This window comes from Sardina pilchardus, chromosome 8, assembly GCF_963854185.1.
Source record: "Sardina pilchardus chromosome 8, fSarPil1.1, whole genome shotgun sequence".
NCBI lineage: Eukaryota > Metazoa > Chordata > Actinopteri > Clupeiformes > Clupeidae > Sardina > Sardina pilchardus.
In genome coordinates this window covers 21,798,559-21,823,186 of record NC_085001.1, presented here as the reverse complement: position 1 = coordinate 21,823,186, position 24,628 = coordinate 21,798,559, and the positions used below count along the sequence as shown (strand labels likewise).

General features: G+C 45.2%; 1 protein-coding gene across 3 annotated transcripts in view; it reads left to right on the top strand.

Moving 5' to 3' along the window:
• The first annotated feature begins 525 nt into the window (after positions 1–525).
• parp8 (poly (ADP-ribose) polymerase family, member 8) overlaps positions 526–24,628 on the top strand; it is a 41,667-nt gene continuing 17,564 nt past the window's right edge. For 2 of the 3 annotated variants that reach the window (XM_062543214.1, XM_062543212.1), the window contains exons 1-8: positions 526–1,121; positions 1,861–1,915; positions 9,383–9,420; positions 10,819–10,908; positions 14,387–14,457; positions 15,691–15,759; positions 19,327–19,421; positions 24,217–24,277. In XM_062543214.1, coding sequence (XP_062399198.1) covers positions 1,031–1,121; positions 1,861–1,915; positions 9,383–9,420; positions 10,819–10,908; positions 14,387–14,457; positions 15,691–15,759; positions 19,327–19,421; positions 24,217–24,277 — 570 coding nt within the window. In that variant the 5' untranslated portion in view covers positions 526–1,030. The remainder of the gene's footprint in view (positions 1,122–1,860; positions 1,916–9,382; positions 9,421–10,818; positions 10,909–14,386; positions 14,458–15,690; positions 15,760–19,326; positions 19,422–24,216; positions 24,278–24,628) is intronic. The other variant, XM_062543213.1, reaches the window with a different exon arrangement.

Here is a 24,628-nt window from a genome sequence, read left to right as displayed (position 1 = left end):
CCATCTGCCAAGGCAGCTGTGCTCAGAACAGTTTGCATCCACCTTTAACTGTCTCAAGTCGAGTTTCATGTGGAGACCAGGGACCTCCTACCACCTGTCTCAACCTGCAAACATGGTGTTTCTGGTGCACAAGTAGAAATAGTGTAACACTATGCTTTTAAAGAAATGTGCACAATGTGCTTTGTTTCGACAGTCTCTGAATGACTTTTGTGAGACTAAGCATGCAATCCAACGGTGGTTATTATTCACCAGAGGTTCTTGATGTTTTGCCTTATTAAACACCAGCTGACATCTTTAATAGAAATGAATATTATAGGACTAAAGAGGTAACAATTACCATGGATTATTACGAAGTGTAGAGATTCGGGCTCCTCTTTTACCTTTATGAGACGAATGAAGTCCTCGGGTGTAACGAGTTGAATACAGGCTTTCACATGATGTCAGCAGAGGCAGACCTTTGCAGAACTACTGGCAACCACCGATCATTTGTCATTACATCGGGCTTTGCCCAATCAAATTCAGGTTTCCAAGAGACCATTGGGATGCTAGGTGGATTCGAAAGAAGACAACCGCTAGCCTACCGTTTTATCCTTTGATAACGATTCTATCTTAGTATTCCGACACTAAACTGTAAGTCCTATTCATCCATGACACTGGGAGCGATGCTGGTTTCACTTTAAGACTGGCAAATAGCTCTTGCTGTAGCTTTCGAAATCGCCATTGTTGGGTTTAGCAGAGTGATGAGGAGTGGAGAACGGAGCTTCCGGGGTAAAACAGCTATCTATATGAAATTTACCGAGGTGATGAGCTCACGAATCGTATTGCTTTTGATTAGAAACCATTGTTGCCGGAGATGATAACGTTACAGTTCAGAAACTGAAACGGAGCTGACACACCTGGGATTTTTTTTTCTAAAGCTGTTCCAGACATTCAAGCTCGTACGAAAAGCAATTCTGGAATACATCGTGCAAGCAAGAGGGAATATTTGCTGAAATTAGTAAAAAGAAGCCATTTCAGTGGGTGTTATTTCATGGGGATGTGTTCAAGGCAAGAGAGAATACAAAAAGACGTCGACATCGTAATTCAAAGGTGTAAGGCAGAAAAAGACTGCCTCTTCTCTGGTGAGTTTCCATAATAAGTGTGGTGCTTTCTTCGCAGACAGCCTACCTAGGTGTAGCCTATTAAACCAGCGTTCTGTCATTTACACAACACTCACGCCTAATAATTCCTCTGTTCATTCACCAAACTACAACGTGACCTCCAATGTAGCTACATGTTGAGTATTAGTGATATTGTGTTTGGCTACGTGTGCGCAACATTGTGCGCTATTTTGGTTATGTTTATATTGCCAATAGGTAACCTAACATAATGGTCCTAAATTAAGTGGTTTAACTGGAGAAATAAAAAAGCCTACGTTACAGCCATACTTTAATAGCCTATATAACGTTAGTTTTGTCGAATGGTAGCCTACCTGTTTGTCTCACAATAGCCTAGAATAAGCTTGGAAAGCAAACAATACATTAATATGCTTGTCATGAGTGTTCTTACTGTTGTGCTCATCTACGTGAACCAGAACAAACGCATCAGAATTGATGAGGCACGTGAAAGGACAATAATGGTTTTGTAAATATTTATCAGCTATCAGTTTGCTTCCTCAATATCCAATGTCAGTGGAAATCCCTCTTGATGTTGCCATGGAGACTGCACTTGTTGAAAGGGACTTTTCTTTTGGAATAGGATACGATCATTCTGCCGTCGTAGCCACATTTCGTGCAAGATAACTAGGGGTAGCCTATGCATAGATGTACTGTGTCTATGGGAGTATGCCCTTACCTTATCACTGTTCTCCTTTTGTTACAGATTTCCGATACACTGACGCCACGTTCACGTTCACCTACTCAAAGGGATCCAAAAGGTAACTTTTAGAACCACCCGATTTCCCCCAGACCGTCACAAATTGTTAGGCTGTACAGTCCCCCTCGCATTACTTGGCTGTTCTGTGTGAACATCTCACGGTCCTTTCATAGCCTTCATATCCCACCATTTACTCTTACAAAATGGCAAGTATGAAGTTGTAATTCGTGTTCTAACATGTAATTGTGAGGGTGTATTAGCCTACTGTAATAATAGTTTTAAGACGCTGCAACAGGCTGCCCTTGATGAACCACCCATACCAGTAGCCTATCATAGTCAGACTGTACATGTGTTTGTAATTAAACTGCATTATGTAATGCTGGGCTGCTGTAGACAAAACTAAGCACGCGCCTTCTCTGTCTCACAGTCTGGTTGAGTGTGTGTGAGGGAAGTCTTTGAATTAGCCAACAAAGACATGAAACCTTGTGAAACATTCTGTACCATCCTTTTCTCCAAATTCAAGGGAGTAGGCTACATGGCCACCAGCCAATGATGAGTACGTCCAATGAAAGTAATGACTGTGCATTAAAAAAAATAAAATGGGGGTTCCAATCAATAAAATGTCCAGTGCCTATTGTGCATGCTATTTTCACATTCACATTCCCCACCTTGAGACAGTAATCGCTGTCACAGATGACAAAACGTGGAGCTTGTCCGCTCCCTCTTACCCGCACACTTTTTCTGGTCCTTTACAGTTACGTTAAAATCTGATTCAAATGAGGATGTATCGTAGTAAAAAAAAAACAACAACAAAAATACCCCACACGCATCAGACCTAGAGGTAGACCCAGAGCTATCTCCTCCAATGTTAAGTCTTGATGTAGTCAGACAATAAGATAGCTCTAGAATTCAGAATTAATTTAATGCATAATGCGTGACCAGTGAAATCACCAGTAAAATGGTCAGATTGGCTCTTAATGGCCTGCAATTTGTTTGCTGTTTCACATTTCTATTAGGCAAAACAATTAAGTTATTTGATCTAAATGAAAATCTCTCTGACATGCATACTACTTCAATGCATCTGTATTAGCTTTTTAAAAAATAGTTGGTGCAGACATTGATTGGGATCTTATTTGACTTTTTTTTTTGGTCAAATTTAGTGAGCATCTTCTCATGGTTCTATTGACCTTTATGTGTTATGTGGTCAAAAAAAGTATACAGCAGTTCTGGTACAGTCCTGGTGCTGCAAATGGCAAGCATGCAAAATGTCTTTGGTATAGCAGGTCAGGATTCCAGATAATCGACACCACTGCTTCAGAAGTATTTTTTAACCTGGACTGAGGAATGCTCGCAGCATTAGCTTCTGTCAGCTTTCAGTGTGTAGACTTTTAATTTCATCACAAAAATGACCCTCGCCAGACCTCTTTAAACGCTGGATGGATGTAGAATTTTTCATAATTTGATGGCATAAACAGAACTATTGACTGCTTAATCTACTCCACCTGTAGATGAATTTGCTGAGACTCTGTTTTGCAAGCTTTTAATGTGCATGGAGGGTTCCTGAGGCCCATCCACTGTGTGGCGGAATTTAGGACTTTATTGCTGGACTTCATACTTCTGTCTCTAGTCTAGTCATGCAAATTTTCTGTGATAAATATGCTAATTTCAAATGAGGTGTTCAAGCATGTACTGTCAATTCACTGGGGCAATGCCGGCACAGATAAGAAGGTCCCGACAAGGTTCATGCATGCATACCGTTGGCTCCCAATATTTTAATTAATTTTGGCTGAATAAGAATGGACCCTTTGACTAGACGTTGCATAAGTCTGCCAAGTCTGCCATGCCATTGCAGTGTCCAGACTTAGTGTCAGGACATATTGCCAGGATTATGGTTAAATGCCAGATTTGGCCTTTGTTTCGCTTGACAGATGGTGAGCGCTATGGTTTGCTTGTTGTGCTTTAGCTGTAACTCATGGGGCAAAGTGCACAGTATCTTTACTGCCCAATATTTCTTGTCGGGGTCTTAAATATATGCCTGGATATGTTATTGTGAATTTGAGCAGGCCTTGTTGGGAGTGTCTTGTTGTTAAAACCCTTCTTCATAGCCTGAAAAGAATCATATGTTGATACAGTAGGCTTTTGCTTATAGACTGTTGTCTGGACACATAGCGATTCTGAAGGACAGACTAACTAGCTACCAGTGGGGGTGGCTAAGAGCAGTGATGTTTAAGTCACATATTGGTTTCAACAACATTTTAAATGTGGTTTCAACCAAGTTTGTGGCAACACTAGAGCTAGAGAGAGAGAGAGCATACAAACAAGTACAAGTGTACCACTCCCAGCACATCAATAATTGAGGCCAAAGCAAGAATTATATGTCAATTCATTTATCATGAGCAGATATTTCTCTTGACAGTGAGGTTTGGTAAGATACCAAGCTACAGTAAGACACCCACCTCTAGTGCCAGTCCTGTAATATCAATGCTGGTGGTTTCAAAGTTAACCTGAAGTCTACGCCAATTGAGATGCTACAACTGGAAACATTTCCTTTAGGCTTGCGGCCCGTCCCTACAAAGTGGGCATCGCTTTGGCATGTCAACAAATAATTTCCAGTTGTGCGTTGTTGTGTACGGAATGTTATAGATCTTAATCGGGAAGTAACCTAAACTGGTAGTGCTTGTTTTCATGTGTTTCCTGAGGAAAACATTATCCACACCGGCTATTGATATTTCAGATATTTCGAAATAATAACTGAATGCACCTCTATTTTTCCATGCTTCAAACTTTTAACAGTTTTCATAAAAAGAGAAAATGCTAAGCCTTTGTTTGGCTCGTGATGTTATGGGAGCTAGCCTGTGAAGAGACACCAGGTTTGCACGTTGCCAACACTGGGATGTTTCGTCTGCTCATGACACGCAGCGTGACTGTGAAGGGAGGCTTTCTATCTCTGTGGTTGCAGTAAAGGGGAAGTTACACATTTCCTGTCTTTTGCAGAAATGCAGCCGTCCAGTTCATTTCAGACGAGTAAGGCCAATAACCCTCAGTCGAATTCACCAACTGACACGAACTCAGTGACTTTGCCAGTGGAGAGTGAGGGATGTTTATTTTTATTTTTTTCTTATCACCTTTTTGGTTACCATGATAAGCACTATCTTTTTACACCTTGAAAGGGACAGGTGTCATCATCATAGTGTTCCTCAAGTTGCCTTGAAGTTTCACTTCACTCGGAAGCACAGAGTGTTTATTTTCACCTTAAGAGTCGGCAGTAGCCTGCCTTCAATTTCCAAACAATTACGCAACAGCCTCCAGTGAAGACAAGCTCGACTCATAAAGCACAGGACATACAAATCATTAGCTTCCTCTGGAGTGTCTCGCTGAAGGAGTGTGTGTGTCTGTGTGTGTGTGTGTGTGTGTGTGTGTGTGTGTGTGTGTGTGTGTGTGTGTGTGTGTGTGTGTGTGTGTGTGTGTGTGTGTGTGTGTGTGTGTGTGTGTGTGTGTGTGTGTGTGTGTGTGTGTGTGTGTGTGTTGTGTGTGTGTGTGAGGGGCTTGGGGTGGGGGTAGGGGGGCATGATGGCATGGTAATAAAGGGCAAGCAGTCTACTGTCCTCTCTGTGATGAGCTTAATGGAGGGGAAGACAGGAAGAGAGAGAGAGAGAGGGAGAGAGAGAGAGAGAGAGAGAGCACAGTGGAAGACTAGCACCAGCCCTCCATGCCTGTGTACCCACACCTACCGTTGTGATTTTTTCGCATAAATGAGCCTGAGTCATTCGTTTGCCAGTCTGTGCCCTCTGCTTGACGTGGCGAGGAGATTAATGCCGTGCTCCTCGGGGTTAAATTACCGGACACTCTGTCCAGGTGCCACTGCCACATACTGTACAGTAGTCACAGTTCATTTTAATTTTCCCTGTGGCTGAGTGTCATGGCGCCTTGGTGGCTTGTGCAGGCTTCATCAGATGTTCCGGAGTGTGGTGGAAACTCTCAACCTAGATTTGCGATGTTGCAGACTTATGTTGTTGTGCACAACATGTCATTGTTCATGTGAATGGGATGTGAAAAATCAATGTCATCTTTAAATGACATCCTTGAGTTGTGGCATATTCACAGAGAATAGAACTAACAAGCCTAGCAAACCTGTCAAGGCCACAATTGGCATTTCCTTTTCGTTTGGTTAAGGCTAGATGGCATTCAAATAAAGAATATGTGGAACTGGTATTGCCAAACTTATTTAATTGCACATTCGCACATGAGCGATTTCATCGTTCATTCACACATAACATGCATTAGACACCTCTAGTTAACAGAGGTATTATAATGGCAGCTTTTTCTTTTCCCCCAGACTAAATATTATATTGCATGTTATTTCCCCTCTATATTTGATTGCAACATTTGATTGCAACCCTAGTTTAGTAGAAAAACCTTTTCAGTCAGGCGATATAGGGTATCTATCTCCTATGCACTTTGTCACAGTATCACTGCCATGTACTTTGTGATCTAAGATGTCGGATGCCTTCCAATTGACAGACAAAGGTTGATGAACAGTCAGTGAATCTGCTCGATTGAGTTTGGCTCTCCTAGCTGCGCTCACATTTCTGCAGACCCTTGCACCGGGCTGGACACACATTTCGTCTGGGCAGTCTATCAGACAGGCCAGATCGATGCGAAGCCCTGATTTTGGGTATTGTCTGTCTAAAATAGGACACATCTCAGCACTGGATCAAAGGCACTCTACGGGGGTGTTATCTCTTCAAGTAGTGCCGCGGCTCTCAAGCCACAGCCATCGCCACAGTGGGCTGGCACACCAGCAGTCCAGGCGTTTTTCCCCACCGATTTTCTTCCCTCATGGCAGAAACGGTGAAAGTGATAGCTACAGTATTTTGTTTGAGTTTTGGAATTACGAGGACACTGGCCCTGTCAAGTACTCGGCACAGAAAACCTAGAGACTAGAAATTGTTTATGATTTGTTTTGAGAGGATTGGGATTTCCAGAATGTCTGTTTAGCGGGTGCGCTCTCCTAAATGCCAAGACATAACAAAACGTACAGCTTTGTCACTTGTCTGTCAGCAGCCAGATGTTTTAGTCTAGGTGAGACAGGTGGGAAGACTAAATCAAGCCTTTGACAGATGCACAACAGCTTAGACAACAGTAGAGATATGCATTTCAGCTGCTTTTTTTAAAACTCAAACATTGAGACATCAGTTAAGTTTGACTAATTTTACTCAAGGTAAACTAGTCTTTTTTGTTATTTAACATACAGTCATTTCCTGTGTATTTGCCACATTAGCCAGGACAGTGTTTTACTGTATGCAAGTTAAAAGAAACTAGTCATATTAATACCATTTTAACTGCCCCCTTGTATTAACCTCGTAGCTAAAGACATTTAGCAAAATCAATGTCTTAGCCACGGCTTATATTTGGGAAATTACGGTACTGACATTGTCTGAATCAAAATACAGGCAGACTTGTACCATTGACATTTATGAGCTTTTTTAACTCAAACAGAGACATTAATCATTTTGTCTAATTTCACTTCAGGTAAACTACTCTTTCTTTGTTGCTATTTAACATACTGACAATGTCTGAATGAAAAGCCCATAATGATGTGGACCTGAGGAGGTGTTGTGTGGAGCATGCCGGGAGGTGAGCTGCAGCGCGAGCGGCAGTTAGAGATGACCCTGCCGTGTGTGTGTGTTTGTCATTCAGCACATAGGTCTCAGCCGCGCTCCTCGCGAGTATTCCCACCACATCTACGTGCTCTGCACATCGGAGAGGCCACAAAGTTGACATGACAGAATAGCAGCGCAGACGTGTGTGTGAATGTGTGTGTGTGTGTGTGTGTGTGTGTGTGTGTGTGTTCCAGGGCAGCCTGCGGTTTTCAGCCCTTTTCTCGTCCGGTCATGTAAATCCCGCTGGTGTCAGCGACATGAGCCCATGAGCGTTTGGGTACACAGGGTGGGGTGGTAGTGGTGGTGGTGAGCCTTGAAAAAGTCACCCCCCCATGATAAAGAGAGATCCATGCTGTATCGTTTTAAACTGAAACTATCTCTGACTGGCGTTGAATGTCCATGAGGATACATGTGCACCGGGATTTAAAAATCTTAACTTTAGAACACATTTAAGAAATATATTCCTTTGAATAAAATCAAATGGATTGTGTGTGTGTGTGTGTGTGTGTGTGTGTGAGTGAGTGTGAGAGAGAGGTCCAAAACGTTGAGGGAAATGTTTGTTTGGCAAAATATCTGTAATTAACGTGGACAAGGCATTCAACCTAAACAATTTTAAAGTTCACTGCTAGGAGTTCTGTACCTTTTGTACTTCACCAGCTCCTCGCTGCATTGTTCAACTCTGTGTTCCCCTGACTCATATATTTCCTTGCCCTCCAGCACGTGACGCTGTACACACACTTCGACCTCGTTTACTTGATTGAATGTGTAATGGAGCCCATCGTTGACTTCATTATCCCCTTTTTTGAGCTGTTGAGAGCTAATGAATGGCAGAACTTCCCCGGCCATTTGGACTCGCTTATTGTGCGTGACCTGATATCCACCACACTTAAAGGGGCCATCAGATATTCGTGCTGCCATTTCAGACAGCCTCAACTTCCATCTGTTCCCTTGTCTTGGCAGTGCCTCCCAAAAGAGAAGTGTTGAATAATTAAAGTCAGTGATGGCTTCATTGCTCTTGCTGCCACCTTTGTTGGAGTCGGAAGAATAAAGCCCTAGCACGCTCATCAGATACAGTTACAAACACAATTACAAATTCAGACTCTACATAATGTATTCTGGTATACTTACACACGTCTGAGAACGCGAGGAACAGAGCGAAAGTGAATGTCAGAGATAGAGAGAGAGAGAGAGAGAGAGAGATACCTGTGCTTTATTTAGAACAGAAACCCCACTGAAGTATTGTCTTTGGTTTCTTGCTCCAGTGACACAGACAATACCACACGAACAATACAGAATGACAAAAGAAACCCTGTGTGCGTGTGTGTGTGTGTGTTTTAGCCGGCGGAGGAAGTAAGTGTGTGAAGTAAAGTGCTCCCTTGTTCACTGAAGTCACCTGCTCTGTAGCCTGACGAGGTGTCTGAGGACACACACTCCGAAGCCAGGGCTTTCGCCATTGAGCCATTCAATTCGGTAATGTCGCTGATAACGGCACGGAGTCAAGGAGAGCCGGACATGTTAGGGCGAGGAGAGGTACAATAAACCAGGCAGAAGGCCCTGGAGGAGATTGCTAGGAGGTCAGGCTCTGACCTTAACAATGAGGGAGGGAATCAGTGTGTCTTTGTGTGTGTGTGTGTGTGTGTGTGTGTGTGTGTGTGTGTGTGTGTGTGTGTGAGAGAGAGAGAGAGAGAGTGTGTGTGTGTGTGTGTGGCTGATGGAGGATTCATTCCACCTTTTTGAAAGTTCCCGTAACTAGTGGTTGACATCAGATGACTTCGACCGAAACTGTTTACAATTCCTCCAAGAATCTTTATGCTCATTGTGCTCTTCTGATCACCACACTTATTCTTCTGTCTTTGTTTCCACAGGGTTTCCTACTCGGTGCATGTCTCAGATGATTATCCAGGTATGTAAGAAAACATAAATTAATGTTAAGTCAAACAGACTGGTAACATCGGAATGTGTTTTTTAAAAAAATGCATGCACATACAGTACATACATGCATACATTCATACATGCACTCTTTCATACTCTCTCTCTCTCTCTCTCTCACATGCACACACACACACACACACACACACATGCACACACACACACACACACATATACACACACACACATGCACACAGGCACGCACACACACACACACACACACACACACACACACACACACACACACACACACAGACACACGCATACTGTACATACATACACACATACAGTACATACACTCACGTACATACAGTACTTAGTTACATACAGTACATAGATATATACATATATACCCATAAATATACACTTGATCTAGATCTAAATGTAAAACTTATTTGTTAATGTTCCAGAGGCTGAGCTGATATAATCTCATCCAGCGCTGTCAACACGGATCTTTTCCCCCTGCCTACCGTGCGCACACGCATGACATTTGACATGGATACATTTTCCAGCGCACAGATTGGAATCTATGTTCATTTGGTCAAGCTCCAGTGAACTCAGTGAAGTGCCGCGGCTCTAATGAGAAAGTCACGGTACTGTTGGGTGTCACGCTGTAGGACGTGTGTCGTCTGGCACAAGAGCAGCCCCGTCGCAGCCCTTATGTTTTTGCCACCCTTGTGGTTTGGAATTGTGTGTCTTAAATACTTAGTTTCAGTTCATTTAGCCATTTGATGGCATGATAATAGCTAATTGGATTGGGAGAATAAATAAATGAATATGCGGAGAGTGACAGCTCAAAGCGCTCAGCTGCTTGAACAGTTGCCAGCGTGGCGACCGTCTCATCAGTTATTCCATCCTCTCATGTTGGTACCCTTGAGCTGTTAAATGCAAATCGTGGGGACAGCCAAGAGATGGCCACTGGCACTCTTGGTCCTCCTTTGGAAACAGTGTCTGTTGCAAAAGGGCCTTGAGTCTATACACTCCAGTCCCAGATATCCTTCCTCTGACTGGGGCAGCTAGTGACGGGATGTTTTTATTATTTATTTTTTATTATAATATTTTTTTTTGAGGAACAAAGAGTGGACACAGATTTCCTCTGATCCTGTGTGGAAGGGTTTAATCCTGTCTCGCAGGCATTGTTTTGGCCTGAGAGAGTGCAGCATGAGAAAAGGGCAATTACACAGCATGAATTCAGAGCCCTTTCAACGCGGGCGATTTACATGAACGGTGGGGAATTGCTGAGAAAATGTTCAAATGCTGTGACCTCACACTGGATGGAAACCTGTCCGTCTGAACGGGAATGACATTGCCACAGTGCCGTACGGAAAGCGTTACTCATGAAATGCTAAAGTGCATCTTTCTCTACTTTCAGACAACACATATGTGTCCAACTCTGAAAATGACGATGAAGTGCTAGTCATGAGAGATCCCATCCCTGTTATTTTCCATAGAATCGCAACAGGTAATCAACGTTTATATTCATTCTCTCACAGTTACCGTACATATGAAACATCACATTCTCCCTGCTCACCACTCAAAAACAAAATGGATGACAAAGCATGATGCATACAGTTAGAAATTAGAAATTGAGATACATGTAGCTGCATTATATATCTTATTATTAATATGTATAATTGCTCAATTTTTATGCTGCTGTTAGTTGTCTTTATGGTTGTTGGTTGTAGTTAGATGGAAGGTAAATTATAATAGTTGCGTCAAATTCCTTGCATATTTTATTGCAGTTTTATTATGGTTGTGCTCTTGTTATATTGAAGCAGAAAATCTGGAGGGGACCATAGGTCTTGTGTGCTATATCGTGCTGTGAATATGCTGTTGTTTGGGCTCCCCTCATAAGCAAGCTCTTGTGCTGCTGCTTGCTGCGGGCTATGAGTCGGCAGTTAGCAGCAAAACTCCGGCACAAGACACGGTTCCCCTACTCCATTTTCATATGCACTGCTGTTATTGAAAATGATTAGTAAGCATCCAGCTTGTTTTAAGCATCAGAAGGGAAATGTGCTACCCTCTGCTTTTCCTTGGGAGACTATTTGGGTTTGGGACTTACTTGGGCTGTTATGCAGTAAAGTATTTTTAAATATGTGTGCGTCAATATTACGCACAGTCTGTGTGGATTTTTTTGCTCTTTAAAGGTGTGACAAATCATCTCTGATAGTTCTACAGTATTTTATTGAACATTTCTAATTTAGAAAGTTCTATTTTGTTCTTTTTCTTGTTAAACAGCTGCCAAGCTGTCATGTTTTACATACTTATTTAAATTCTTGCATGTATACTTTGCATATGTATTCCATACATATTTTAATACACATAATCAGGCAATATGGCATGAGTGAGAGTGGGGTTGGTAAAGGATATACCCATGGCTGTGATTTGGCCGTAGGCCCTAGTTTCAATCTTCGTCTTGGCGTGTACTGTTGCCAAGCAATGCAAATGTCACTCTTCAGCCAAGTCTAGTGAGAGAGGCTATGTTATACACAACAATTTGTACTCTTGCTCATCCTCACAATACATGTTAATTTGAACATTCACCCTAGTCCATTTACTCCATTTTGTCACTCCAAAATGTCAAATGTGATGTTATGAAATTGGTGCTCTCTCGATATGAACGAATATAATGTAATGTTAAACAATTCAGTGCAAAACATGGGGTCTTGGGATACCCCTACTCACAGAATTCCTCTCATCCAATCAGATTTGAATAACTAGTTTGATTGGTTGTACTGCACAGTATGACAACTGTTTTCCTGTGGGCACATTATGTGGGCGCAAACACCTACTGTGGGCTTCTTTCCTGCTTTCCTGTTAAATCTGTAAACCAGATGTTGCGCTGCTTTAAACTTTATCGTTCATCTGTCAGAGTCAGATGAAAGGGAATGCAGATTTCTCGACAGTGTAACAGTTCAGTCTTTCCAAGATACACATAATTCACAATCCTTGGCATTTATTTTCTGAATATTGTGTGGGTGGTGGTTTTCATGCAGTGAAAAACATTCCCCACATATCTTCTCAATTAAACAGTCCTTTTGCTAGTACTCCATCTTATTCCCATTTTCTATATACATTAAAGCAAGAATGGTTTGCCTATGCAATGCATGCAAATGATTAGAAATGGTGACAAATCCTCTACAAGGAGAACTCAATAACCTCTTACAAACTGGACTAATTTGTCATTTCATCCCCCCCAGGGTACACCATAAGCACATAATGCTGATCAGAGTTGCACATATTGAAGAAAAGACATCTTTGGAATATCAAACTGATGACTGAGTTCTTAAAAATAAAAAAAAAACATGCGTAGCCCATGTCTATCTAATGGTATGAAAACCATTGGAGGCCTATGACTTTGACTGAAATGTTTTGTTCCCTGAATTCAGACCTTGAATATCTACAGTACAGTGAGGTGTGAGCGTGTGTTTTCATGCTTCAATTAACCTGTATTTCGACTGTCCCAAAACTGTCCAGCAGAGGTTCTCAACCATTTTTTTGGGCACACCAAAGGGCAAAACCAAAACACCAAGGCACTCTGATGTATGACTAATGATTATGGTGAACACCACAAACGGCATTATAAGCTATTACAACTCTTTGTCATATGCCCATATTTTGTTCCATACATATGAGTGCTCAAGAGCTGAAAAAGAAAGGCAAGTTAAAACGTTGTTCTGCGACTGGGAAAGGAGATTTTATTCAATTGCTCAACACGGGAAAGGGTCCAATTCTGTTCTCTCCTCAGCTGTTGCTGAATTGCTAAATCTAGCAATTGCAACATACCCAAACACCAGTAGGTAGTAAAGTGTTGTGGCAGGCCTGCCTAGAAGGAGTCATGATCTCAGTTTCCCATCATAAAACCAAACTGAGAAGGTACTGTAGGCTGCTAAAGACCCGATTTTAAAGAGTTCTAAATCTCTGTCTACCTAAAATATATGTTTTGTTTTTTAATTAAGAAGCTGTGTCATTGATGCATTTAGAAACATCTCTCTAGACAAAAACACATTGGAGTCCTTGAAATTCCACAGCCCATTTGTGTCCCTCGGCACATCTCTTGACAACCACTGGTCTATTAGTACAACTTCAAACTTTCAACGTTTATGGGACCAAGCTTGATCAAACCCTTAGATATGATAGAAAATAATATACCTCAGCAAGCCTAATGGGGAGAATGAGAATCTTTTCATTCCCCCTCCAAGAAGCTAATGATGAGGAGTCCAGCCATGTTTTAATGGGCGATAGTCGACAGTGTTTATTGGCAGCATAATGCCCAGTGATTTCTCCTAATCCCCGCTAACAACGATCAGATACGTTAATCTCCTCTGATATACTTGGACATATTTAGGACTAGTGAAAGAGTTGGCAGGGCAGGCTGGTTGGAGGAGCCTGCTTGTGCCATGCTCTGGGCCTGGGGTACTGTATGTGCAGTTTGTCGATAGAAAGCATCACCTCCTCATGTTTTTTTTCCATCTGATTTTTTATTACATTTTTCCCCCTCTGCACCTTTTTTTCCTGGAGCTCTAAACCGACCGCTCTTGTCTGTAAACAATGCCTTTGCTGGTGTGATGTTTTCTCTCTCTCTCTCTCTCTGGCTCTCTGGCTCTCTCTCTCCCCCCCCCTCTCTCTCTCTCTCTCTCTCTCTCTCTCTGGCTCTCTGAATCTCTCTCTCTCACTCTGGCAAAGCCACATGTCAGCACTTGCTCCCGGTCTAGACTAAAAAGCTTTTTTTTCCCTCCGCAACTTTCTTTCGTTTCTCAGGCCCTGGAATGTGTGATGTGTTGTGTGGGTTACAGTAGGCCGTGCTCAGCTGTGCTTCAGCTCAGCCCTGTACCATGTGCTGTTCGTGCTGCTGCAGACGAGGTGACTGCATGTGAATGATCCCCCCCCCTTCTATGCGCCGCTGTGACTGATTACCGCTGTCTCTCTCTTCCACACAGAAATCAGATTCAGTAACGATGCCACCAGCTGCCTCTCCAACAGATCAAAGCTCCAGATCGACAAAAGCCCGGTAAGCGCTATGGTCACGGTCGGCGTGCCGTGTCTCGTGCCGGAGATATCCCCGGCGCCGCATCGGACACAATCAGGAATGATTGACAGAATGAAAGGGTTTTGCGAGAGAGTAACGGACTGGCTGCAGTGACACATCTGACCCACCTCTGGGCCACTGCCGTTTCAGAGTCCGCTCTTAGTGCAGGTCTTTGTGTTCACTGTGTTATCAGCAGCCAAATGCACACTAGTGTAAAGGGTGTTATTGGTCAGGGGGACTCAATACTGAAACATCTTTGGCATGGGACGGTGGTGGCTCAGCAGCCTGGCTCCGCCTGTCTACGTACTTGTCTACTCAATTTCTTTTCCCTACGGTACTCCGTCTGGAATAGCTTGATCCGCCCTTGTTTACTCCGGATTCAGGACGCCCGACCAACAGAGGGCGTTCCTGAGAGTGATTACATTTAAATTGCAAGCCTATCGTTATCATTGTGTCCCCCATGGTTAACATACTGTATGTCATTACCAAACGTTAGTGATTGAACTCCAAAGATTTCAAACTTCAGACAAGCGTCCACCAACCAGGAAATAAACATTTGCCAATGGATCTGTGCAAAGTCAGAGAGTCTGGTATCCAGGCTACTGACTCAGGAGGCAGAGGACTTGTTCAGTAATGGGAAGGATGCTGGTTCGAGCCTGTCTCCTCCTGGCCCTGTCAAAGTGTCCTTGAGCAGGACTCTGAACGCCAAACTACTCTCGATGTGGCCATTGGTGTGTGTAGGAATGGATGAATGGGAGGCATTACTTTTTAAAGTGCTTTGCATCCTCGGAGGAGAACCGTTAACCATTTTCACCATGGAAAAAAAGGTCAATGGCTTGCATTCATATTTGCATATCTACAGGGTAAATTAATGTAGCACAATCTGTCGAAACATGTTCTCTGCAAAGCCATGGTGTTTACTGTACTTCCAGTGTGCTTTTATTGTGTGAGCCGATGAATCATAGAAGGGGCTTATCATCTCGGTATTTACAGCATAAACATCCAGCGAGTGAGCAAACATGCACAGACAACAGCAGCTGTGAGGGCGAAGGGGGCAGATTTTCTAGCCACCAGCCACTTTGGTGACGTGCTCAACTCTGTTTGTGTTTGCTTCATTTGGTTACCAAATGTGTTTCTGAAAAGCACAGTACGGTCAACATTCAAAGACACTGTAATGCCACAAAACCACAGTAATTTGAACTCTCTCTCTTGCAGTGTCCCTATGCCATAGAGGAGGACTCTGAGGGCGACAATGACTCCGAGGAGTTCTACTATGGCGGTCAGGTACTGTTTTTCCTCTTGGTCGTCACAGACATTCAAACTGTTTTTTTTTTAAAGTGTATGACGTAAAAGCCATCCTCAGTCCTCAAATGGTGATATATTTTTCTCAAACACTCCTTCATCCTTCCATTTCAGCCTGTTCCCAAAGTTAATGGTGAATGTAGATCTACGCAGAACTTTGAGTTAACTCAATTCTTTTTTCGGGGTGTCTCTGCAGTGACTGCTGCTCAGTTTTAAAAGGTGGTACTTCATCTTTCTCTCTCTTCCTCTCCCTCTCTCCCTCTCTCTCTCTCTCTCTCTCTCTTTACTTTCTTTTACAAGTGCACACCATGAGCACTCAATCTAGACAGACCATCCCACACCCCACGCACTAAAGTCTAGACAGAGCCAATCCATCCCCTTTCTTCAGGCATTGTGCCCTGTGTGTCTGCCCATATCTTTCTGAGGTGAATTCTGGCTGATTGAAGGTGCCCACTGATTCAAAAGATGGGGGGTGGGGAGGGTGGAGTGGGCATAAAAAGAAAGTGCCCCACCTTGCTGTAGCACTTGAGAAGGCAGAGCTGGGATCTTTGGACATTCAGTCTTCAGGTTTGTATTAATTATAGCGACAGTAAAACGAGTGAATGCCATAAAAAAGAGGAGAAGAGAGAGCGTCTGAGAGAGAGAGAGGGAGAGAGAGAGAGAGAGAGAGAGAGAAAGAGAGAGAGAGAGAGAGAGAGAGAGAGAGAGAGACATTTCCCTCTCTGTGCAGCTTCTCGTTTGATAGGGGAGAGTTATGTGCCAATTCATCACTGGGAGGGGGAGCGCAGGGGAAGGCTTCCATCATAACAGCCCAGGCGTCCGCGCCAACGCCGGCGCCTCTCCGTTAAATGAGTCGTGTGGCCGGTGTGGGGATAGTTACGGTGGCAGCGGTGGCAGCGGTGGTGGCGGTGGAGGCGGCGGCGGGGGGCTCCATTAGCGGTAGGCCTGAACTCGTCGTGCCCTCCCCGGACGCGTGCTCGGGGGCGTGGGGCGGCCTGCCGTGACTGATTAGCGTGCCAGCTCCTAGATGATGATGCATGGCGGGCCGGGCGCTCTGCTGGCCGCTGTCGGTGCCACTGCGTGGCAGTCAATCACTGTAATGTGCCCATTACCCACTGACATGCACTCTGTTGTTCTGCAAGTGTTGGATTATTGGAAAGTGCTACAGAGGGGGGGTTGCAGGAGAGAAGGGGGGGGGGGGTATAGGGTGCTGTGCCATGAGTGTTCTAGAACATTCCTCTGGAGCAGTTGTTGCCTCCACTTTATTTTGATCTTTTGACAGCATGTTGACAGTGAGGAATGCAGTTAGGGATAAGTGTTTGTTTGTTCAGCACTGTGACTGAGGGTTGTGTAGGGTGAAGGGTGTGGGGGTTAGGGTTAGGGCCAGTTTATTAAAATCAACTCACTCGTGTTGACGGATAGAAGAGCACAAGGTGATTTAATGATAGTTTATAGAGTAGGGGAAATAAGCTCTCCAGCAGAGGTGGCACACCTATTCATCTTTTTGGGGGTCCTATTTTGGGGAAATATGGTGGTTTTAAGAGAACTCTGGCTTTCAAAAATGCTCTGTCATGAGTGCTGTTGTTTGATTCTCATTTTAAATGACACGAGTCATGGCCTCTGGTGTGTAGATATTGCATATTGCATGGCCTCTGTAGTGCCGTACTGACTTGTAATTTGGCCAGTGTCAAAGATGGTATGAAGGAACGGGATGCACTCTACCTCTCCTCTGCTCTCCTCTCTCTTATTCTTTTTCTAAAAAAGAAAAAAAAAGGCTCCCTCAAATTCCCCTCAGATCACTCGAGTACCTGACATCTTCCATCACTCTTAATGCTTCAAAATTGTCCCCTTCAGAAAGTGTGTTGGGCACCTGACAGATCTTATAATGTGAGAGAAAGTGGAACAGAGCATTATGTCCAATATTCCAAAATGTGGTTTAATGTTCTGCATTTCTCATTAGTAGGTCACTTTTACACTAAAAGTATACTCCTACAGTACTTCATGACCCTGTGTGATATCTGTCCCATCCATGGATAATGTCAGGCGCCAGGGTTGGTATCACTTCTTCTTTTTTGTTTTGCATCAAATGCCATCATTGATCAGGGTAGCCTGGGTGTCTCCTGACTGCCACGGTACCGTATGATAATCTATCCTTTGCTGTTGTGTACTTTAACTCTGGATTATTCGGTGTCAAATCAGAGACGCATATTCTGGAGTGTATTCATGCTTCCTGTGTGTGCCTCTCTCCTGTACTGTATACTGTACAGCCCAATTAAACCCTGCATCTTGATTGTACTTCTCAGTGACTGGATCTCGTGTCTCACTTTGGTATGCCAATATTTTTACCAACAAACGGCTAGTGCGTTGGTTGGAGTTGAACGGAAGTTCACAAATATTTAAAATAGAAAGGTTTTTGTGCCTGGGATGTTCTTATATAGGAGCCATTACCTGCTCATTTGTGCATGAAGCGCTGTGAGGACTTGAAATCACACACTTTCCTGGATATTGATGTGGTCGGCGAGACAGAGTACAAAGAGATGAGTTTGCAGCCGTTGGAGGTTATTTATGCAATTTCTGCCATCCCCTCGAAGGTGGTGCTTTGGTCTTTCTGACAAGTGTTTTTGAAATTGTGATTACAGGATAGGCACCCAGAGAACTGCGGGAGAGATACGCTATCTCTTCATTTTTATTTTTGTGGGAGTTATCTTGACAGACAAATAAAAAGTGTTTTTGGTCGGTCCGACTCTGTTTAAGAAGCTGTCTTCGACTCCCTAATGCCTATATTCGAACGGCATCCTGACAGCTTCAGGGAATCGCTGCCGACGAAGCTCGGACAGATCCTCTGATTACCCATTTTTTTGCGGACACCTCAGAGGACCCCTCTCTCCCAAAAGAAAATGAATAAATAAATAAATCGTTCAAATCCCCCTGCCTTCCCCTAATCATCTCTGTGAGGAGAAGAAAAAATAGAAAGTTGCTGATTAAAACAGAGCTCCCCGGACATTTCGGCTCTGAGTGTAGATCGGGAAGCTAAAAATCGGCTCCATCATTTGCTTAATCTATTTGCTTATACTGTGTGCAGGGGAATTCAGCAAATGTTCTCAATCACACAAAACCCGGTCTGTAGCAGTTCACCCACCCATGGAAAACAGGCGAATGAGTGCATACTGTAGGTCTTTTTTGTGAATTCTTTTTTTTGCGAAGGGTGGGAGGGCATAGGGGGGCATTGTGAATGGCCTTGGTCGTCGTCCTTTTTGGCTTGGGCAGGCTTACTCCTAAATAATGGGTTCTTTAGCTTTTCCTGGAGCACCATTTCTCTCCACAAGGACTCATCTAATGGTGCCAGGGACATTTAGCTCCATATGCTGGGCCATCTGCTGGTCTATGTAGAACTATTCAAGGATAAAATAGCATGGAACAAAAGAGACGGAAGGCAGAGCTTTACACTGTGTTCTTGAGGAGGCGTCAAGCTGACCTTGTATGTGTGTGTGTGTGTGTGTGGGTGTGTGTGTGTGTGTGTATGTGTGTGTGTGTGTTTATCTTTGACAGGTGAGTTATGATGGAGAGCTCCACAAACACCCGCAGCTTGAGGCCGACCTGGCAGCAGTGAGAGAGGTGTATGGACATCACGCAGTGTCTCTCAGGTAGGATGCCAGCCAGTTCCCCTTTTAAATAAAACAAGAAAAAAGTAGACATTAGCCTATTATCTACTCAAACTCAAAACTGTTGCCAATTTCAGGAGGGTAAAAAGAACACATTTACTTGTAAGCACGATATAAAATGAGTTATGCAACTGAACTAGATGACTGGAAATAATGAATTCCACCATTTACGTATGTCCAGTCTAAAAAAAAAAACAGGTGCCAAGTTATAGGAAAACAGGCACTGTGCTGCGCTGCGGTTACCTCCACAAGACAAGCAGCTGTGTGTGTGTGTGGGGTGGGGGTGGGGGGATATGTGTGTGTGTGTGTGTGTGTGTGTGTATGTCTGTGTCGAGTCCCACAAGATCAGAAAAAAACTGATCGTTAGGGAACAGTATATAGTGATGATAGAGTTTTCATTTATGGAGAACTGTCCATTTTAAACACATCACTCGCCCCCTCCCCTTGCATCTTGCTCCACAGACACCTCACCTTCGATCCTTGCAACCCCTCACATACACATGCTCTTCACCAGTACTTTCCCTCTTGCCTCTGAAACTTCTCCCCCAGACACCACGTCTGTGAACTTGCACCTGTGACCTATGGCCAGCCACTAGCTGTCCGTCTCACTGGCTGTCAGACATGACCGTTGCTCTATCTATTCGCTGCCCGTCTTTTCCTCAGGTACTGCAATGCGCTGCGGTTACCTCCACAAGCAGCTATGTGTGTGTGTGTCTGTGTGTGTGTGTGTGTGTGTGTGTGTGTGTGTATGTGTGCGCGTGGCGTGCATGTGTGTGTGTGTGAGTGAATGTGTATTTGTGTGTGTGTGTATGTTTGTGTACAGTATATACTATGTGTGTGTGTGTGTGTGTGTGTGTGTGTGTGTGTGTACGTGTGTATTTGTGTGTGTAAGAGTAAGTGTACCATGACTCACTTCCCAGATGTGCTTTAGAGAGCTGAAGGGAAACCATGCTAAAAGCTGAAGAGCTAAACTGATGCGACAGGGCTGCCATCACATCTCGAGATCCTGACGAATCTTGCCCAAGCTGAGTGCATTTCCGCCTCAGTCAATCAGGGCTTAGTGTCGGAGGATTTAGGAACCCAGACCCGGGCTTTGCCATAATCAGCCACAGATGTTCCCTAATTGCATTACAAGGGGCTTGCGAATGAGAGTAAACAGGATTGGCTGTGGCGAGTGCTCCAGGAGGAAGTGATGGGTGTGTTTTTGATTGTGATTGAGGAGGTGCCTGTGCCGCGCTGTGGCCTGTCTCCACCTCCCGCGGGCCTGCCGCCATGGGGGACCTGCCCGAGCCAGAAACTAAACAGCAGGAAATAACCTGCTTCCCCCCCCCCTCCCCTGCTCCCACCTGGCCCAGCAGGGGGGGATGTGCCAGGGCCCCTACTGTACGTCAGGGAGATGAATGACCGGCAACCCCCAGGGAGCTCACCGAGCCTCCCTGCCCCACGGCCCGGCAGGAAGCCCCCGGCTGGCTCACCTCCACCAAGGTTGCGGAGGGGTGTGTTGGGGGACCGCTAAGTGATTAATGTGCTATAGGGAAACTGGCTGCTCCAAAACACTCATGCGTGTGTGTGTGTGTGTCAGCATCCTGCGAAAAAAGGGGCAAGGGAAGGGAAGGGAAGTGGACGGGGTCCGCTCAAGGTCACCACTACCATGTTAGAGGTCACTCGCCCCTCTCCACGCTCCGTCTAGACAGATCTGTACTGGTCTGTGAATGAGTGGATGGGGGCGGATCTGCTATGTGTGTACGAATGGCGCTCTGATGGCTTCTGTGGGGGGGTCCAACCTGGAGCGCTGTAGACCGGTAACCCGTAACAGGCGAGCGCCGCTGCAGACCGGTAACCCGTAACAGGCGAGCTCCGCTGCAGACCGGTAACCCGTAACCGCCGTTCTCTGCTCCCTCGGTCCGCAGAGCAGACAGGACACCTCAGCGTCTGCTTTGGCTGCTTCTGACGTGGCGTCGGTCTAGCAGCCGTGACGGCCAGGCAGAATGACGAGCGTGAGAGTTTCAGTCTATTTATAACCGCTCCCAGTTCGCCGATCACAGAGGCATCGCTTTGGTCTCGGCACTGCTTATATGTGTGTGTGTGTGTTTGCGTGCCTGCATGCGTGTGTCTGGGCTTAGATGTTTGGATCTGTCGATGTTTGCAAATCGGTGATTTTTAGCATTCCGTGTGGCTACGTCCTTGTGCTGAGAGCAATATAAAATATGTGTCCCACTTACCATGTATAAAAATACCTGGAGTCAGAGACAGATCCTTTACCCTCTCTCTCTCTCTCCCTTTCTCTGTTTCTATCTCTCTCTCTCTCACTCTCTCTCTCTCTCTCTCGCGCATTCTGGCTGATACAGGAGCGTCAATACCTCATCACTACCTCACACCTTATTCCCCTGTCAAGATCGCTCTCACTTCAGCTGCTTGTATTTTTGATGTGTTGCTTTCGACAGAAGGTAGCACGTCAGTTTTCTATTCTCAGTTTCCCACCATTGCTGGAAATAAGGTACAGGAGTTCAGTTCTGCCCTGCAGGGGAGGGGCTGGGGGGGATGGTTGGGGGTTGGGTGGGAAAGATATTAATGCTATGCTAAGTGGCGTTCATTGGCTCAGCACAGGATCACGACCTCAGACAGGGCTCAGGGTTCACGAGCTCCGGCGTGGAAAAGTCGCTCTCCGAGGGCCGGCGGAGAGGATTAGCCGTCTCGAGCGGCCGGGCTTTGCCAACGCAAAAGGGGGTAACCATGGCGACAGTTCGACCCAGGGGAGTCAGAGTAGCGGTCAGATAACAAGCGGTCAGAACGCCCCTCCGCTGGAGCCCCATCGTCAAGTGGTCTGCGTCAGAGTTTCATGGCGCCAGCGCTGGTGTTCTTATCTGTGAGAGCCAATGAGATCTGCTGTCCCTCTCTGATCATGAAGACCATAGTGGACTACCATGGAGAACTAACAGGCAATATGTCTGCGTCAAAGTAAAGGAAATGTTCATATCCGAAGCGGCGCAGATTTGATTCTGTGAGTTTGGGAATTGACTTCATGCTGACTGATGGTCATGCGGTAATGCTACCACTGCTTCATTACATATCTATTATGTACAGCTGAAAACAACAGACAATCAGTAGCGCTAAATAGCGTTACAGTAAGTGCACAGCATCTTCAAACCAGATGATTGGTCCAGCCTCTGAAGGCTCTCATCCCCTCTCATCAGGCTTAGTGTGAGTGGACTAGTGTGAGTGGGCCGTGCTCTGGGTATCTGGACAAACAGGAACCACAGCAATCTTCATAACTCAGACCCCCTGCTGCTGTTGAATGATTTGATTGGCTGTGAACTTCACGACACCGCCCATAAAACAAGGTGTCTTGAGACTTTACGATCTGGGCTTGACCAAGGGCCACCCCCAGCTTCTGTTATGATCGCATGATTTATTTCGCTCCGGTTCTAGATGCAATTGTAGCCCCCCTTGCGCCGAAGATGTTCTCTCCAGGCCGTCCACACTTTTTGTCCACAAGTTTGTTTTCACCGGTTCTGCTGTTTGCCAAAACACCCTGGTGGATACAAGTAGCCAGTAGACAAATGTTGGACACATCCCTTGTTTTTTCAGAAGTGAGCAACGAGGGCATTTCTGCAGGCATCTATCTTAAGCCTGGACGGGCTGAGGTGTTTACAGTCTGCATGGCCAGCCTTGGGACCCTCTGATTTGCAGGATAAGCAGCTGCTTGGGGTTGGCCCGGTTGGCTGGTGTAAATTTGGGGTGATGCAGGGAATCAGCCCAGGGCTTCTGGGAACTTGGAGGGTCTCGCCCTGCTCTGTCTGTGGTGCTGGGAGTCTTTGGCAGTGCTCTCCACCGCTGCAGCTGTACGGCTCCTTAACATAAATGCAGGAGGGCATCCATTCATCATAAGGTTGTCTTTCTGTATTAGCTGTGGCGTAGTGCTTTTGAATGTGACTCTGCAAGCCTGCTGTCATGGTGTGTGTGTGTGTGTGTGTGTGTGTGTGTGTGTGTGTGTGTGTGTGTGTGTGCGTGTGCGTGTGCGTGTGCGCGTGCGTGCGTGCGTGCGTGTGTGCGTGCGTGTGTGTGTGTGCGTGTGTGTGTGTGCTTGTGTGTGTGCCATGTGCTAACCTCATCAGTATATTGTCTTGGCCCTAGTTCAGGCCCAAAATTGCGAAAGATGCATAAAAGCAACCACAGTAGTGCATTTGCACGCACGTGTGTGTGTGTGTGTGTGTGTGTGTGTGTGTGTGTGTGTGTGTGTGTATGTATGTCCCTGTAGGTGTTAAATGGATGCAGGTGCACCACATGTCAGAAACAAATCGGCAGATCGGCCAAGAGCTGATGAGCAAAACCAAAGCTCCATACTGTACCGCCCTCTCAATACCATGCTGTTAGCCAATGAAACACACACACACACACTCTCTCTCACACACACAAACACACACACACACACACACACACACACCCCCACTGACACGTAAATGCATGTTCCCAGCGTGCCCACGGTGGTGTGTCAGTGTGTGTCGTGATGATGATGTTGATAGTGCGCTGCAGGAACGCCGGGTGTTTCACTCCCGTCAGCTGTTCGCCTTGGAAGTGCGGATGAGTCATCTGGCACCAGCCGTCCTCCAAATGCCACGCTCTGTATTAACGACCATAACAAGGCGCCGTCTTCACACCATATATATATATATACTGTATCATGTTACTGGCAAAAAGGATGACGTTCGTATCATGTTACAAAAAAAGGGGTGAAATTTTACCCGTTTTCATACCTCCTGTTTTTTTCCTCGATCAGGGAATATGGCGCCATTGACGACGTGGACATCGACCTACACATAGATGTCAGCTTCCTGGACGTAAGTGTCATGTGATCGTGCTGTAGATATCGTGTGCGTAGTGAGACGGCCGAGGCGAGCTTCGTTTGTCAGCTTAGTTTCGAGTGTTTTGCACTAACTGGACAGAGCGTGTGGAGCCTGCCTGAGGTTTGCATGGTGCTCGTTCCTTTTTGTGAGTCTCCGCACATAGGCACCGCCATGAGTGTTCGATTACGTTAGATTCCATTGTTTTCAATACAAACCCTTGCACACCAGCTTAGAACTCTACCGCCGCCACCGTCTCGATTGTGAATCAGTTCTATTTTTGTCTGCGCTGCTCAATGAAATCCGATTGTCGATTGTTTTTATCGAATGCTTGTCTTGTTTGTCGAA